We start from the raw sequence: 15,620 nt of genomic DNA on the forward strand, positions 1-15,620 counted from the left end.
TGAGCGATTGAAACCTGCATATTTGCTGAACGAAGACTTCAGATTGCCGGAAGATACTCCAGTTTCACCACCACCCCAGGACAAATAGCCTGAAGATAAAAAAACCACAAACATGAAGATTGGGTCGCATAATTAGATTTCCCGCAGCACTAGTGGATGTGGTACAGTGAATTGTGACTGTCTTACTGAGAAGGGGGTGATGTGGGAGCAGGTTTCTCTTCCATATGGTGTTTTGGTGTGTTAGTGAGTGTTTCGACATCGATAAGGTCGGCTTCAGAGCTGTATGATCTGTGATATCACAAGAGACAAAAGAAGATTGTACTGTTTTTGAGAGTTGTAAAATCTATAGTTGCCTAAGCAACATGCCAATTCATGTCTTATAAAATGTTATAATAAAGAAGTTTTAAGTTCTTATTTGTGCATGTGTTTACCTGAGTTACATACCAACGACAAGTGCAGTGATCATAATGTCTCTACATGTTTCAAGCTGTATCATACTGTACTCCTCTGAGGACACTAAATTGTACTTTCATCTTATGATTTGTTCAAGTGTTCGTGATTTAAATTGGCTAGAAAATAAATCTAAAGAGAAAGATCAGATGATTGATTATGTATTTTAATACAAGAATTTTTTTCAATTTTTTTTCTGCAGTAATTACAGCTAAAATGAAGTTACATCTGTGCATTCAGTTTCAACACTAGTAACATGTACATATGCATGCATGTGCATGCATACACCCACACACAAAGAGAAACAGATTTTAACAATGTAGAGAAGACAGATTGCTACTTAACATAAAGTATTACCTCACACTAAGTTGCAGACAGGCACAATTGAAAGACACTTACCCATAACCTTTCGGCCATTGCCTTTAGCAGAAAAAGAGAAACACACACAGTTCATTTATGCAAGCAAGTACACCCGATGGACACACGAATGCGAACTCCAGCAGCTTAGCCCGAACTGCTGGAGTTGGTGGTCACGTGAGTGTGAGGTGTGCTTACTTGTGTGAATCAATGGTGCGTGTTTCTCTTTTTTCAACAAAGGCTGTGGCTAAGAGCTTATGTTTTAAGTCTCTTAATTGTGCCCATTTGCAACTCAGAGTGTTATCTTTATGGTAAGTATGGTAAGTACCATATACTGTTGATATTGCTATCTGGAGTTTCATTTTTAGGAACAGATTTTAGCCACTCCACAGGTACTGGCAACTGCCTACAAGATCAGCATCTTAAGTGCTAAAGATGTATGATTAAGGTAGTTTAGTAACGAAACACAAACAAATTGACACACTCTCAAAAACTCTTCTATTATCAGATAAAGTAGTTTTCATCTTGTCTTACAACAGACATGATCTTCCAAATTATAATCCGGACAGAAAGAAAGCACAACAACAACAACAACAACAACAACAACACTCAAAGAAAGCAGGTTTATTACTGATAAAAACAGTGAAACTGAAGAAAACAAGATTTTTAAAATTTGTGGTATGTGACTACCAACTGTAGGTGTTTTACAGTACAAGAAAAGATACCAGAATTGAAACAAACAAAAAGTTTAAAATGGCTACTGCCACCAGCAGATGATTGACGGATATCACACACACACACACACACACACACACACACACACACACACACACACACACACTTTCTACTACATGACCAATATAACTTGGCAATTTTTTGAGATTGGAGGAATCTGTGGAAGCTGAATGACTTCAGGTCATATGGATTGTTTCTATATTTTGTCAATGGAACACACTGTAAAACTGCAATAGACATTGTCAATGCAATGTTGATTCCAGTGTGCTTCTTGCCCTGCATGGAAGAAGCATGACTTCACAATCCCACTCACACACCTCTCAACCCACAGCAGCCCAATTGCTGGGTGACAACTGTGTGCTTGCAGTAAGATCTGCATGAAAGGGGCCAGGCTATATTGTGCATGTAGTACAAAAAGCAGACACTAGTAACTGAGACACAAAGTAACTACAAATAAAATAATATTGTAAGTATCATCTGAACAGAAAATTTCAAATCTTTCCACACATCCCTTTATGATTCTGTGCAATTTCATATCTTTAAAATATTTATCCCAGCCAGTTAACAAAAAGTATTGGTGTACAAAGGTGAACATACCAAACTGGAAATATAAGTATTTGTCACGATCTGTCTCACAAAAAGTATTTCTGTACAAAGGTGAACATACCACACTGCTAATATAAACTGGTAAGAGCCAAGTAAGTACCTACCAAGCAACGAAAGCTAAGCTAGGATCAAGCTAGTAACATAACATGTCTATAACATGTCTACAGCAACAAACTTCATAACAACAACTTAAATAGGAAACTACAAGCAAACTATTTGATTAGGTAAGCAAAGATTTCATAATCTTAGATTTACCTATATAGGAACAAATCAATAACTCACATGGGTAACAGCCTGACATCATAAAAATAGAGCCAATATTTTTGGTTTAACATACAAATTTTCAACATATGTATAGACACTATAATGTACTATAGGGAAGCTAGTGATAGACTTCCTCCCAGCCACCACCAGGTTTTAGACACACAGCTAGCTGCTCTGTCAGCCGACCACACTGAAAGTGTAGTGATAACATCACAGCCTGTTGATCATCCATTTTATCATTTTGGAGCTGCTCAGGAAAGCTTGTGCCAGCAGCCTTGCCGCAGTGGTAACCCCGGTTCCTGTGAGATCACCAAAGTGAAGTGCTGTTGGGTTTGGCTAGCATTTAGATGAGTCACTGTCCAGGTCTACCAAGCGCTGTTGGCAAGCTGGGTGCACTCAGCCCTTGTAGGGCCAGTTGAGGATTTATTTGATTAACGCAGTGGTCCCAGTCATGAAAACTGACCACAGCCGGGAGAGTGCTGTGCTGACCATGTGACCCTCCGTATCCTCAATCTGGTGACACCTAAGGGCTGAGGTTGACATGGCGGCCAGTGTTTGTTCGATTGTTCAAGAAAGCTCATACAGTAAATAGAATATGGTCAAAGCATGGGACATAACAAAGAAACACATTTTGCAAAGTTTCTTCAAAATTTAACATTCACTTTTGGAGATATCAGTGCTTTTTTAAAATGTGTTTATGGCAATTAAAGAAATTAATCATTCTTCTAAATATGGTAAAACCTTTTCAGATTAAGTACCCTGAAGCTCTCGGTATAGATATTTTGATATATTCTTCATTACAGGAACTCAAAGGGATATGTAGTTTTTGAACTATCTGAAGTTAATAAATCAGCTGAAATAATGTTTCTTACAGGTTCTTTCCACAACCACAGATGACCACGCCACATTTTTAATGAATCATTGTGCTTCTGCCAGAAGATCACAGCTGTACTTTTTGCAGGACTTCCCCAAATATTAAAAATTATATTGCTGTAGTGGAGACCCAAATGGGAAACATTATGACCAATTTTGTTAATTGGATGGATCACATTTTGGTTGGGTTGAAAACGACCATAAGTGAGTTGAAGACAGATGTCTGTCTGTCGTCTGCTATGCCAGAGAAAAGTTGTGCCCCTCACTGGCCAGAGGAGAGTTGCAGTGGTATAAGGATTCTGTCACTGCATTAGTCTGAGCACTACCTTCCAAAATGTATTGTGTATGAACTTAGAATTTCTCGCTCTATTTTGGACTCTAAATTTTGTCTAGTAGCTGGAACAATAAACCTTATGAACTGTTTCTTGTGTAATATCAACATGTATTACTGCATGGTAATATCAACGTATATTACTGCATGGTGAGTGGATTCTTTTCACAATAAGAACCTTTATTGAATTTATGATTTCAAGAATTCTCTTTTGGGCAAGTTATTAAATGAACTTTTCTGACAAATTGAAACTACTCCATTAGAATACAGTGTTATTGTGAGTGTGGGCTCTGGATGTCAACAGTGAGGGGAAAATCTTTGGATTATTTCACAAATAATTGTGGTAAAAGACTTGAGCACCATGTATTTTTTGAAGAGTTAGTTTCAGAAAGTATATAGTGGTTTACACAACGTGTTTTCCTAGTGAATAGTCAGTTCCTACGCCCACTAATTCTGTTACATAGCTGCAGTGGAAGAGTTATTTTTGAGGGGAAACACCTGAAGGAGTATGCAGATAAGAAGACAGTCAGTCAGTGCTTTCTGCCAGTAATTTTAATTTACAGGCAACAGTCTCGTCCATCTGAACTGCCCTGTAGAGTGGGAGGAGAGGTCAAATTGTCACATAGTCACAGCTAATGATATACTGTGATAGATCCGAGTCGCCTCTGCAGTGCCTAATGATTTAAATTAGTGTAAACAACACACTGAAAAACACTTTAATTCTAAAAAAACTGTAACATTTTAAAATGGCGATTCACGTCCTTTCTGAAGTTTATACATTTTAAACTTTCTCTCCAGTGCATAGAATGTTTCAGAATATCCAGTAGTTTCATTAATATCATTGGCACTTATTGTCTGATCAGGGGCACTTTCAGACACTGTAGACTCATTGTCAACCAGTTTCCTAGGAATGAAATGTTGGTTACTTGATACTACATTGTTATTTCTTGATTGTGCAACAGATACAAATGGTGTGAGGCATTCCTTGTAGCTTAGATTCAGTTCTTCAAAATCCTTCGTTACCTCATCCTCATGAGATACACAACTATCATCAGTGATATTCTTGCTTCCATCACAGGATTCTTCTTCTCCTTCTTCATAAGGTAGTATGAAGAAATGTTAAGGTGTTAACTTGTCAAGAACGATGAAACATGTTACATTAAATGAACAGGAAACTGCACACAAACTGATAAAAACTATCTTTTCATGCAATTACAAGAAAAAAAGAGCGATTCAATGAATCAGTGAAAGTAAGTTTGTACTACATGTACCACAGTACTAAATCATAATTTTTTCTCTGAAACCCAATTTGTTTTGGTCAGAAAAATTTTGCTTTAATATAGTTTGAATACAGTTAACTTCATGACCGTCAGATTGGTGATCAAGCGACTGGAGTGGACTGGAGGGCAGCGGAGCGGAGGCGGGCGGGGGCGGAGGCGGGCGGGGGCGGATGCGGGCGGGGGGCAGCGGGGCGGAGGCGGGCGGGGGGCAGCGGGGCGGAGGCGGGCGGGGGGCAGCGGGGCGGAGGCGGGCGGGGGGCAGCGGGGCGGAGGCGGGCGGGGGGCAGCGGGGCGGAGGCGGGCGGGGGGCAGCGGGGCGGAGGCGGGCGGGGGGCAGCGGAGCGGAGGCGGGCGGGGGGCAGCGGAGCGGAGGCGGGCGGGGGGGAGCGGAGCGGAGGCGGGCGGGGGGGGAGCGGAGCGGAGGCGGGCGGGGGGGGAGCGGAGCGTATGCGGGCGGGGGAGCGGAGCGGAGGCGGGCGGGGGAGCGGAGCGGAGGCGGGCGGGGGAGCGGAGCGGAGGCGGGCGGGGGAGCGGAGCGGAGGCGGGCGGGGGAGCGGAGCGGAGGCGGACGGGGGGCAGCGGCGCGGACGCGGGCGGGGGAGGGGAGCGGAGGCGGGCGGGGGGCAGGGCAGTGGAGCGGCGGCGGGAGGGGGGCAGGGCAGTGGAGCGGCGGCGGGAGGGGGGCAGGGCAGTGGAGCGGAGGCGGGCGGTGGGCAGAGCAGTGGAGCGGAGGCGGGCGGGGGGCAGGGCAGTGGAGCGGAGGCGGGCGGGGGCAGGGCAGTGGAGCGGAGGCGGGCGGGGGGCAGGGCAGTGGAGCGGAGGCGGGCGGAGGGCAGTGGAGCGGAGGCGGGCGGAGGGCAGTGGAGCGGAGGCGAGCGGAGGGCAGTGGAGCGGAGGCGAGCGGAGGGCAGTGGAGCGGAGGCGAGCGGAGGGCAGTGGAGCGGAGGCGAGCGGAGGGCAGTGGAGCGGAGGCGAGCGGAGGGCAGTGGAGCGGAGGCGAGCGGAGGGCAGTGGAGCGGAGGCGAGCGGAGGGCAGTGGAGCGGAGGCGAGCGGAGGGCAGTGGAGCGGAGGGCAGTGGAGCAGAGGCGAGCGGAGGGCAGTGGAGCGGAGGCGAGCGGAGGGCAGTGGAGCGGAGGCGAGCGGAGGGCAGTGGAGCGGAGGCGAGCGGAGGGCAGTGGAGTGGAGGCGAGCGGAGGGCAGTGGAGTGGAGGCGAGCGGAGGGCAGTGGAGGCGAGCGGAGGGCAGTGAAGGCGAGCGGAGGGCAGTGGAGGCGAGCGAAGGGCAGCGGAGGCGAGCGGAGGGCAGCGGAGGGCAGCGGAGGGCAGTGGAGGCGAGTGGAGGGCAGGGGCGAGGGGAGGCAATGAGTTGAGACAAGACAGGGGACAGTGTTAGCTATGTGCTGAGAGCCACACTGACAACAAGAATCTGCATGAATCTACAGAAAAGGCAACAGATTGAGCAAATGGAACTTGACAAAGAACTGTAACTGGCTGTCACTTCGTGCTAACACTCAACATGCAGAAATGTCAGCCACAAAGTTATTTTAAGTCTACCGTATGTTGAGCTGATCATTCTTGTGTGTCCAAAGAGAAAAGGTGGACAATTTGGACAGTACTGAAAGTTTTACAGGAGCATACACTTTCGTATGAAATTGCATGGCACATTGTTATATCATGTTTAGATGTTTGAAGCCAGTTACCTTTGGCATTGGTTTTGACTGTTTCCCTGAGACAATTTGATTGTTGCTGGTTGCACTTTTAAGCCAACTCTTATAAAACATCTACATCGATACTTTGCGAATCACATATAACTGCCTGGCAGAGGGTTCATTGAAGCACCTCCACAATAATACTCTATTATTCCAATCTCGTATTGTGCCCAGAAGAAAATGAACATCTGTATCTATCAGTGCGAGCTCTGATTTCCATTATTTTATTTTGGTGATCGTTTCTTCCTATGTAGGTGGGTGTCAACAAAATATTTTAGCATTCAGAGGATAAAGTTGGTGACTGAAATTTCGTGAGAAGATTTCACCTTTGTTTTAATGATGTCCACCCCAAATTCTGTATCATGTCTGTGACACTCTCTCCCCTATTTTGCAATAATACAAAACGTTCTGCCCTTCTTTGAACTTCCTAGATGCATTCCGTCAGTCCTATCTGGTAAGGATCTCACACCACACAGCACTATTCTAAAAGAGAGTGGACAAGTGTAGTGTAGGTAGTTTCTTTAGTAGATCTGTTACATTTGCTAAATGTCCTGCCATAAAACACAATCTTTGGTTAGCCTTCTCCACAACATTTCTTATGTGTTCCATCCAATTTAAGTTATTCGTAACTGTAATTCCTAGGTATTTAGTTGCACTTACAGCCCATAGTTATGACTGATTTATTGTGTAACTGAAGTTTATAAGATTGCTTTTAGCACTCATGTGGATGACGTCACACTTTCTGTTATTCAGGGTCAATTGGCAATTTTTGCACCATACAGGTATCTTTTTTAAATCATTTTGCAATTCATTTTGATCTTCTGATGACTTAACTAGTCTATAGACGACAGTACCATCTGCGAATAACATGAGATGGCTGCTCACATTGTCTCCTAGATCTGTTTATATAGATGAGGAGCAGCAAAGGGCCTATAACACTACGTAGGGGAATGCCAGAAATCATTTCTGTTTTACTTGACGACTTTCTGTCAATTAATATGAACTGTGACCTCTCAGACAAGAAATCATGAATCCAGTCACAATATCGCATAAGCACGCAATTTCACTACAAACCACTTGTGTGGTACAGTGTCAAAAGCCTTCTGTAAATCTTCAAATATGGAATCAATCTGAAATTCATTGTCAATAGCACTCAACACTTCATGTGAGTAAAGAGCTAGTTGTATTTCATAAGAACGATGTTTTCTAAATCAGTGTTGACAGTGTCAATAGACCCTTTTCTTTGACGTAATTCATAATGTTAGAACACAATATACGTTCCAAAATCCTGCTGCATATCTACGTTAATGATATGGGCTGGCAATTTGGTGGATTAATCCTACTACCTTTCTTGAAAATTGGTGTGACCTGTGTAACTTTCCAGCCTTTAGGTACGGATCTTTCGTCGAGCGAACGATTGTATATGATTGTTAAGTATAGAGCTATTGTACCAGCATACTCTGAAAGGAACCTAACTGGCATACCGTCTGGACTAGAAGACTTGCTTTTGTTAAATGATTTAAGTTTCTTCACTACTCCGAGGGCATCTACTTATATGTTATTCATGTTGGCAGCTGTTCTTGATTCGAATTCTGGAATATTTACTTCATCTTCTTTGGTGAACGAATTTCAGAAGGCTGTGTTTAGTAACTCTGCTTTGGCAGCACTGTCGTCAAAAGTATTTCCATTACTATCGTGCAGAGAAGGCATTGATTGTGTCCTGCAGCTAGCATACTTCGCATACAAGCAGAGCCTTTTTGGATTTTCTGCCAGGTTTCGAGACAAAGTTCCATTTAAATTTGACATGTTTTTTTCCCCATTGTTTCTACAACAGTTCTGACTGGTTTTGTGTACCAAGGAGGGTCAGCTCCGTTGTTTGTTAATTTATTTCATGTAAATCTTTCAACTGCTGCCGATACTATTTCTTTGAATTCATGCCACATCTGTTCTGCACTTACATTGTTAATTTGGTAAGGAGTGGAGATTGTCTCTCAGGAAGGCGTCAAGTGAATTTTTATCTGCTTTTGTGAATAGGTATATTTTTCATTTATTTTTGGAGGAATTGCAGCTTACAATATTCAATCTCGCTAAGACAACCCTGTGTTCACTAATCCCAGTACCTGTTCTGATGTTCGTTTTAGATCAGGATTATTCGTTGCTAAGAGGTCAAGTGTGTTTTCATAACCATTTACGATTCACATGGGCTCATGTACTAACTGCTTGAAATAATTTTCAGAGAATGAATTTAGCACAATTTCTGGTGATGTTTTATGTGTACCACGGGAATTAAACACACATTTTCGCCAATATAGTGGGGGTAAATTAAAGACATAATGAACTATAACTGTACGAGTTTCGTACTTGTTTGAAATAAAATTCAAGTTTTCTTTGAACCTTTCAGCAACTGCATCATCTGAATTGGGAGATCAGTAAAAGGATCCAATTATTATTTTATTCCAGTTGCAAGAATAACCTCTGCTCATATTTACTCACAGGAACTATCTACTTCAATTTTTCGATAAGCTAAGTTACTTCTAACAACAACAACCATGTCACTGCCAACTGTGTTAAGCCTATCCCTTTAGAACACCATTAGGTTCTTCACAAAAATTTTGGCTGAACTTACCTATGGCTTTAGCCAACTTTCAGTGCCTATAATGATTTGAGCATCAGTGCCTTCTACTAGCACTTGAAGCTCTCGTACCTTCCCAACACAATACCGATGGCTCCTGTATCTACGTTCTTCCTGTGTTCGGCCTGCACCCTTTGTGAGTAAAGCTCTTCTTGGTTTTCCCAGAGACCCTCTAACCTAAAAAACCGCCCATTCAATGCAACACAACCCCTGATACCAATGTAGCTGCCTCCTGCATTAGTGGACTCCTGACCTGTTCAGCGGACCTTGAAACCCAACCACCTTATGGCACAAGTCGAGGAATCTGCAGCCTACACCGCCACAGAACCGCCTGAGCCTCTGATTCAGACCCTCCACTCGGCTCTGTACCAAAGGTCCACAATCAGTCCTGTCAGTTATGCTGCAAATGGTGAGCTCTATTTTCAACTCGCAACCAAGACTGGTAGCCTCAACTCGCAACGAAGACTGGTAGCCTTTACCACTTCTGTTAGCTACTCAAAACCAGAGAGAATCTCTTCCGATCCAAAGCAACACACATCATTGGTACCGACATGAGTCACCACTTGCAGTTGGCTGCACAATGTGCTCATCATGGCATCCGGAAGGACCCATTCCACGTCTGGAATGACTCCACCCAGTATGCACATGGAGTGCACACTGGCTTCCTTCCCCTTCTTGGCAGCGATGTCCCTAACAGGCCCCATAAACCGCCTAACATTGGAGCTCCCAACTACCAATAATCCCACCCTCTGTGACTGCCCAGATCTAGCAGGCTAAGAGGTTTCCTCAAACAGGACAAGTGACTCCTTCTGGCTGAGCAACAGTCTCAGCCACAGACAGCAAATGGAACCAACTTGTCAGACTAACCAGGGAGGGCCTATGTGCAGCCCCCTGGAAGTCTTTCACTACCTGTCACACCCCAAAGAGACCTCCCACTCGACCATGGGTGAGGGGTCAACCTCAGTGTGAGCAGTAAAGGCTGGCCACCGAGACTATCGGTTGGAGGACGCGGATGTGCTGAATATCTATTGGATCCTCAAGGCCGGCCCACAACAGTGATGCCATCCACTGCATCTTCAAGCTGTGTAACTAAAGCCATTACAGCCTGAAGCTGAGAGCGAAGTGTCACCAACTCGGCTCACATCCACACACAACGTATCCATATGAAGGACTGTGGAAAACTACACTACCCAGACAAATTGACTATTGACATGTGCTGCAGAACTCTACTGTAGACCCTGACAACAATGCAAGAACTGTGTGCAATAAATTAGATTAATATGCAGAGATTAAAAAACCGAACTAGTGAAGCACTTAAGTGAGACTAAATAATTCGCTCCTTATATGGGACCTGTAACATTTCACAAGATTGGTTTACTTTACGATGCGAACGAAAATGCAATAACTGTACCTCTTAGATATTAAATGAACATGCAGAAACTCAAGACACTAAACTATCAAAGTACACAAATATTATTTAATTTGATACATAAAAAATCTACCCACCAAGTGGCGGCAGAACACACACATAAAAGACGGTTGTAACTGGCAAGTCTTCAGAGCCAGTGGCTCCTCCATCAGGCAGAGGGAATTGAAGGGGAAGGAAGAGGGGTAAAGGAAAAGGACTGGAGAGGTTTAGGAAAAGGGGTAGATTTCAGGAAAGACTTCCTCCCCCTTCAACCATTCTGCCTGAAGAAGGAGTCACTGGCTACGAAAGCTTGCCAATTACAACCATCTTTCATGTGTGTGTTCTGCCACCGCTTGGTGAGTGGAATTTTTATACATCCAATTAAATAATTTTGTCGATAATTGATTGTATCATTTTTATAAAAGCACACACATGTAATTATACAATTTGTTCCTGTTTAGGAACTCACTCACAAAATCGATTACTTCCCTCTTCCTGCGTCTACCTCTGCCGGCTGGTGCTGCCTGCACATTTCATACTTCACACATAAGTTCTACGGATCGAAGTGTGGAATGTCAGATCCCTTAATCGAGCAGGTAGGTTAGAAAATTTAAAAAGGGAAATGGATAGGTTAAAGTTAGATATAGTAGGAATTAGTGAAATTCACTGGCAGGAGGAACATTCACTGGCAGGCGGAGCAAGACTTTTTGTCAGGCGAATACATGGTTATAAATACAAAATCAAATAGGGGTAATGCAGGAGTAGGTTTAATAATGAATAAAAATATAGGAGTGCGGGTAAGCTACTACAAACAGCATAGTGAATGCATTATTGTGGCCAAGATAGACACAAAGCCCACGCCAACTAGCTCTGCAGATGACGAAGAAATTGAAGAAATGTATGATGAAATAAAAGAAATTATTCAGATAGTGAAGGGAGACGAAAATTTAATAGTCATGGGTGACTGGAATTTGGTAGTAGGAAAAGGGAGAGAAGGAAACGTAGTAGGTGAATATGGGTTGGGGATAAGAAATGAAAGAGGAAGCTGCCTGGTGGAATTTTGCACAGAGCACAACTTAATCATAGCTAACACTTGATTCATGAATCATAAAAGAAGGTAGTATACATGGAAGAAGCCTGGAGATACTGACAGGCTTGAGATAGATTATATAATGGTAAGACAGAGATTTAGGAACCAGGCTTTAAATTGTAAGGCATTTCCAGGGGCATATGTGGACTCTAACCACAATCTATTGGTTATGAACTGTAGATTAAAACTGAAGAAACTGCAAAAAGGTGGGAATTTAAGGAGATGGGACCTGGATAAACTGACTAAACCAGAGGTTGTACAGAGTTTCAGGGAGAGCATAAGGGAAAAATTGACAAGAATGGGGGAAATAAATACAGTAGAAGAAGAATGGGTAGCTTTGAGAGATGAAGTAGTGAAGGCAGCAGAGAATCTAGTAGGTAAAAAGACGAGGGCTAGTACAAATCCTTGGGTAACAGAAGAAATTTTGAATTTAATTGATGAAAGGAGAAAATATAACAATGCAGTAAATGAAGGAAGCAAAAAGGAATACAAACGTCTCAAAAATGAGATCGACAGGAAGTGCAAATGGCTAAGCAGGGATGGCTAGAGGACAAATGTAAGGATGTAGAGGGTTATCTCACTAGGGGTAAGATAGATACTGCCTACGGGAAAATTAAAGAGACTTTTGGAGAAAAGAGAACCACTTGTACGAATATCAAGAGCTCAGATGGAAACCCAGTTCTAAGCAAAGAAGGGAAAGCAGAAAGGTGGAAGGAGTACACAGAGGGTCTATACAAGGGCAATGTACTTGAGGACAATATTATGGAAATGGAAGAGGATGTAGATGAAGATGAAATAGGAGATACGATACTGCGTGAAGAGTTTGACAGAGCACTGAAAGACCAGAGTCAAAACAAGGCCCCGGGAGTAGACAACATTCCATTAGAACTACTGACGGCCTTGGGAGAGCCAGTCCTGACAAAACTCTACCATCTCGTGAGCAAGATGTGAGAGGGAATTAGATTAGGAAATGAGACACTTAAAGTAGTAAAGGAGTTTTGCTATTTGGGGAGCAAAATACCTGATGATGGTCGAAGTAGAGAGGATATCAAATGTAGACTGGCAATGGCAAGGAAAGCATTTCTGAAGAAGAGAAATTTGTTAACATCGAGTATAGATTTAAGTGTCAGGAAGTCGTTTCTGAAAGTATTTGTATGGAGCATAGCCATCTATGGAAGTGAAACATGGACGATAACTAGTATGGACAAGAAGAGAATAGAAGCTTTCGAAATGTGGTGCTACAGAAGAATGATGAAGATAAGATGGGTAGATCACATAACTAATGAGGAGGTATTGAATAGGATTGGGGAGAAGAGAAGTTTGTGGCACAACTTGACTAGAAGAAGGGATCAGTTGGTAGGACATGTTCTAAGGCACCAAGGGATCACCAATTTAGTATTGGAGGGCAGCGTGGAGGGTAAAAATCGTAGAGGGAGGCCAAGAGATGAATACACTAAACAGATTCAGAAGGGTGTAGGTTGTAGTAGGTACTGGGAGATGAAGAAGCTTGCACAGGATAGAGTGGCATGGAGAGCTGCATCAAACTGAAGACCACAACAACAACATAAGTTAAACTCATTTTGGAGAAAACTTAACGTTGTTAGCTCACAATAAGAGCAACTGTTGACACTTTTCTGTATTCCGATTTTCTTTACAGGATGTCTTCACTGGATGTCTCTGGCTACTAACTTGCACCTTGGCTCCCGTTGTAGCAGCAACAGAGGCAGCAGCTGTACCTACGGGCATGTAACCAGCAGGGACTGTATACCCCGAGATGACAAGTCATGGCATACCTTCTAATATTGTGTCAGACAATCTTTTGCCTGGCATAGTGCAGCAACTTGACTTGGCATAGACTCAACCACTCATTGGAAGCCCCTGGAGAAATACTGAGTCATGCTGCCTCTACAGCCACCCATAATTGTGAAAGTGTTGTTGGTGCAGGATTTTGTACACGAACTGATGTCTTGATAACGTCCCATAAATGTTTGGTGGGTGGCCAAATCATTTGCTTGAACTATCGAGAATGATCTTCAAAACAATCGTGAACAATTGTACCCAGAAACATGGTGCATTGTTGTCCATAAAAATTCCCTTGTTGTTTGGGAATATCAAGTCCATGAATGGCTGCAAATGGTCTCCAAGTAGCCAAACATAACCATTTACAGTCAATGATTGGTTCAACTGGACCAGAGGACCCAGTTCATTCTATATAAATACAACCCCCACCAGTAAGGAGCCATCGTCAGCCTGCACAGTGCCTTGTTGACAACCTGGGTCCATGGCTTCATGCGGTTTACGCCACACTCAAACTGCACCACCAGCTCTTACCATTTGAAATCAGGACTCATCTGACCAGGCCATGTTTTTGTAATCGTCTAGGGTCCAACTGATATGGTCACAAGCCCAGGAGAGGCATTGCAGGTGGCCTCATGCTGACAGCAATGGAACTCGCACTGGTCATTTACTGCCACATTAATGCTACATTTTGCCTCACTATACTAACGGATAAGTTCATCGTACACCCATATTGTTTCCTGCGGTTATTTCACTCAGTGTTACTAGTCTTTTAACGCTGCTTTTGGTCATTAAGTGAAGGCTTTCAGTCACGGCATGGTCCATGTTGAGAGGGAATGACAGAAATTTGAAATTTTTGGCACACTCTCAACACTGTGGATCTCGGAATATTGAATTCTCTTATGATTTCCAAAATGGAACCATCCTTGCATCTAGCTCCAACTACCATTCAAACAAGGGAAAATCCAGGACAGAATAATGATCGTATTATAAAAAGGATAAACTGCTACTCACCATATAGTGGAGGTGCTGCTGAGTTGGAGACATGCACAACAAAGACTGCTAAACAAGTAAGCTTTCAGCCAACACACACACACACACACACACACACACACACACACACACACACACACACGAGCAATGTTTCTAACCATTCTGCGCTTAATCCGTTAATTCCCATTATGCGGCCATAATCGCATCAGAAATCTTTTTTCATATGAATCACCTGAGTACAAATGACAGCTCTGCCAATGCAACGCCTTTTGTGTGCACGACACTACTGCGTCTTTATATGTGCATACTGCTGTCGCATGACTTGTCACCTCTGTGTGTAGTGCCACACTGAAGGCACACTGTAAGACCATGGAAATGCAAAGAAAATGAATATATTTAGCAAAAGAATTAAGGCATGGGTACTGGCTTAAGCGAAAGAATTAATGCATGGCGAAAGAATTAATGCATGGGTGCTGGCTTAAGCAAAAGAATTAATGCATGGGTGCTGGCTTAAGCAAAAGAATTAATGCATGTGTGCTGGCTTAAGCAAAAGAATTAATGCATGGGTGCTGGCTTAAGCAAAAGAATTAATGCATGGGTGCTGGCTTAAGCAAAAGAATTAATGCATGGGTGCTGGCTTAAGCAAAAGAATTAATGCATGGGTGCTGGCTTAAGCAAAAGAATTAATGCATGGGTGCTGGCTTAAGCAAAATAATTAAGGCATGGGTGCTGGCTTAAGCAAAATAATTAAGGCATGGGTGCTGGCTTAAGCAAAAGAATTAAGGCATGGGTGCTGGCTTAAGCAAAAGAATTAAGGCATGGGTGCTCGCTTAAGCAAAAGAATTAAGGCATGGGTGCTCGCTTAAGCAAAAGAATTAAGGCATGGGTGCTGTCTATCACCATCAAGTTGGAAGAATAAATGAAATATTGTATCTTTCGTGATATAAATGAGCAGAAATTTAATATTTTTCCCTCCTCTTCTTCAAATGATGTAGCACAGGCCATGTTAGATTAAGGGCATGCTGCACAACTTCTCATCTTATTCTTGCGAATATTTACCTTTGCCACCCCTTCTCAAATGGATATCAAGGAAAT

At 43.2% G+C, this 15,620-nt stretch overlaps 1 protein-coding gene across 1 annotated transcript in view; it reads right to left on the reverse strand.

The window, feature by feature from the left end:
* Positions 1-600: 600 nt before the first annotated feature.
* LOC124622556 overlaps positions 601-15,620 on the reverse strand; it is a 57,858-nt gene continuing 42,838 nt past the window's right edge. Inside the window, exon 4 of the mRNA XM_047148292.1 lies at positions 601-4,724. Coding sequence (XP_047004248.1) covers positions 4,358-4,724 — 367 coding nt within the window. The 3' untranslated portion in view covers positions 601-4,357. The remainder of the gene's footprint in view (positions 4,725-15,620) is intronic.

The sequence above is a fragment of the Schistocerca americana genome, chromosome 7, assembly GCF_021461395.2.
Source record: "Schistocerca americana isolate TAMUIC-IGC-003095 chromosome 7, iqSchAmer2.1, whole genome shotgun sequence".
Classification (NCBI taxonomy): Eukaryota; Metazoa; Arthropoda; class Insecta; order Orthoptera; family Acrididae; genus Schistocerca; species Schistocerca americana.